Source organism: Anneissia japonica, unplaced genomic scaffold (assembly GCF_011630105.1).
Source record: "Anneissia japonica isolate Jap-2015-1 unplaced genomic scaffold, ASM1163010v1 scaffold3474_len973312_cov172, whole genome shotgun sequence".
NCBI classification, from domain to species: Eukaryota; Metazoa; Echinodermata; class Crinoidea; order Comatulida; family Comatulidae; genus Anneissia; species Anneissia japonica.
In genome coordinates, this window is record NW_022747780.1 from 656,526 (window position 1) to 659,514 (window position 2,989).

A 2,989-nucleotide genomic window follows, 5' to 3' on the forward strand; every position below is an offset into this window, starting at 1 on the left:
GCATTGTTGTCACCATGTAAAATTGGAGCCCCGGTAACTGCTATTAGCTTTATGTAAGAAATTATATTTAATAATTTAATATTCAATCCAAGCTGAGTTATTCTTTGACATGACGTATGCTCTCGTGGTGTTTCGTAGTAAAACTATCATGTAGGCCTACAAAATGGATCTTATAAAATATATTAATCTGACGAGTACCGTAGATGGTCGAATAAGCGCCGCGCTTATAAAAAAAGTATTTGCGTGGCGCTTTTCATGCCCTTTCCCATGTTACTTATCTCACGTATACTTTCCGTATCGGTAGACCTATCATAGGTTCTAGTCATCGTAAATAAATGTTTATAAAGAAATGCTTGTGTCTTCATTGTGTTATTTATTAATTTTAACACTGTATACACAGTATTTAAAACACTGTTTCTCATTACACGCAGGGTAATATATACCCTCGATTAAACGCCGCGGCGCTTATTCGAGAGCGGCGCTTAGGGAAAATAATCAGGATTGGTGCGGCGCTTATTCAAGAATGTTGATAATAATAATAATAATAACAACAACAACAATAATAATAATAATAATAATAATAATAATAATAATAATAATAATTTACAACTGTTTTATTATTAAGAAAGAGTACAGAATTTGTTGAATAACGAAGTAGTAAGGTGATAAAGGACTATCGAATTCATTATTAATTATTAACAATAATAAAAGGCCTTATTATATTTGTGGTATAATAATATTATTGTTAATAATAATAACAAATACAAAGATTTACAATATTAATAAAGTAAACAATAACACTAACATCAGCAGCAATAACAATAATTTTCAGGTGAATTTACTTAGGGTAGTTTGTTGCTATAATAATAATAATAATAATAATAATAATAATAATAATAATAATAATAATAATAATAAATTCTATAATATTTTATTTATTGTAAAATAATAACCTTGTCACTATTGAATCTATCAAAACGGACAGAAGCGCCCTCAAGTAAACTGATCGCCATCACACCATCGTGCATTGAAGATGTGAATAACTTTCCAGGTATCACGTGATATCGTAGAAGGTCTTTAAGGACAGTACTGTTGCCCTGGATGGTAGAATTGAACCAATCAGGAATATTTTCAAAGGCTTCGTCGGATGGCCCAATCAGAGTGAATGTTCCTGTGGAAAAGTTAGTAAAAATCGAAGTGTAGCCACTTGAACCCGGAAGGCACCACGTTATTTTAAATAACTATTATATACGTTAGACTTAGTTATCCTTTTCATATTTAACAAAGGAAAGAATTTGACATAGTTATTGATTGTCTCCACTACATGACGTTTTCTTAAGTCTATAGTAGCTCATAAATGAAGATCTATTCATGACGATGAAAAATAAGATAACTTTAGGTTATAGGTAATGGATCATTGGCTGTAACGTCAGTCGAATGTAGGCCGGCAGTCCTTCTAAAGTAGGCCTACTAAAGCATGCCTGCACAAAGAAGTGGTCCAGAAAAAGAACACTTTTCTCGAAAGTGTCTTTGATTTACGGTTTTTACCTGATTTTAATGCATCGGTAAGCTGAGCCTTGTCTATAAGCTTCACCAACTGCGCTAACCCCAGATCCTTGGCCAACTGAATAATATCTCCACTATTGCCATAGTGCTGGCGGCTTGTGTTGACATCATTGTCCAAGATCAGACTTTTACCCGCCTCTGATCTGGAGTACACGAGACATGGCCATGGGTCGTCTTTGACGGTCGAAGACAGAACGACCACCAGTGGTACGAGAAATAAACGCACGGCTAATTCCATGACAGTATAATTTGTTACCCGGAGGCCTGTGTTTAGAACAGAATTGTGTACCTTCAAAACGATTGCGAAAAATCAATCCATTATCATGGAAATGTCTTAGTGTTTATTTAGTACTAAGCTTGGAATGTTTCAAAGAATAGCCCGTCAGACACAAAACGGTGTCACGGTAGATTGATCGTCCTTTATTCAATTCTATTCGGTATTATAAACATATCAAAATACTAATGAAACAGTCCTCAATGGGGGATAAAATTCCGACTTGAGTTAACTCACTGCTCCCGACGGACGTCGGCCAACGTGATGAAAAACGTACCGCACCGACGCGCGCGCAGCGGATCGCTCTAAGTGACGATGATCCGTTCAGGCTGCCACCCACGACCAGCAGACAGCGTCGCGTCGTCTAGCGCTCACAGAGAGCGGAGTTGGATTGGTCATGCGGCGGTCGTCGACGCAGTGAGTTCCTGGCTTGCGAAAACCTCAATGTGATTATGTTCTGACAATGTTGGTGCTTGGTTCATGATGGTACAGATAGACATAAAGAGTTGGAGAAAGAGAATGGCAATGGTGGTAATTGTCAATTGATCGATCAATTAATCAATCAGCCAATCGATAATCGATTGATTAATCAATCATAATAATGTAATGAAGTTTTACATATTTTTATTATTCAGATTTTTATAATCAGAATAAACTTATATTTTCGTTTCGTTCACAAAAAAGAAAAAAAAAAGAAACTCTAACAGAATGCAATTGTGGTTTGCGTACTTTCGATTGTATACTTTCTATTGTAGGCCCATCCAAGTTAAGTGAAGCGGAATAGGCCCTAATCGCCCAGAACATTCATATTGCCTATATGCCCATGGATGTTTTGTATAATTAACATATCCGACAAATTCCAAGCCAGTAAAGTCTGTTGATTTGTACGTAAATACATTTTATATTCTCACAAGTTTGTTCCATGAATAATTTTGAGCTGACGTCACAACAACTTCTCACCACAATTATAATCGAATAATGGTAGAAACTCGAATAAAGTAACAATGATAATTATAAAGATCGATCGAGCATGCTATTGAAGAAAAAGGTTCCTGATAGTATGGAAAAGTTCAACTACACACACACATACACACACCCACACACCTACATACATCACACATTTGTTTCGTATAGCCAGCAGAGTAGGCC

The 2,989-nt window shown here is 35.9% G+C and overlaps 1 protein-coding gene across 1 annotated transcript in view; it reads right to left on the reverse strand.

The window, feature by feature from the left end:
* The window catches only part of LOC117120602 (uncharacterized protein sll1735-like), a 2,323-nt gene extending 392 nt beyond the window's left edge, over positions 1 to 1,931 (reverse strand). The window contains exons 1-3 of the mRNA XM_033265632.1: positions 1,549 to 1,931; positions 954 to 1,171; positions 3 to 47 (exon numbers count right to left, since the gene is read on the reverse strand). Of these exons, the coding sequence (XP_033121523.1) occupies positions 3 to 47; positions 954 to 1,171; positions 1,549 to 1,804 (519 nt within the window). The 5' untranslated portion in view covers positions 1,805 to 1,931. The remainder of the gene's footprint in view (positions 1 to 2; positions 48 to 953; positions 1,172 to 1,548) is intronic.
* Positions 1,932 to 2,989: the final 1,058 nt, after the last annotated feature.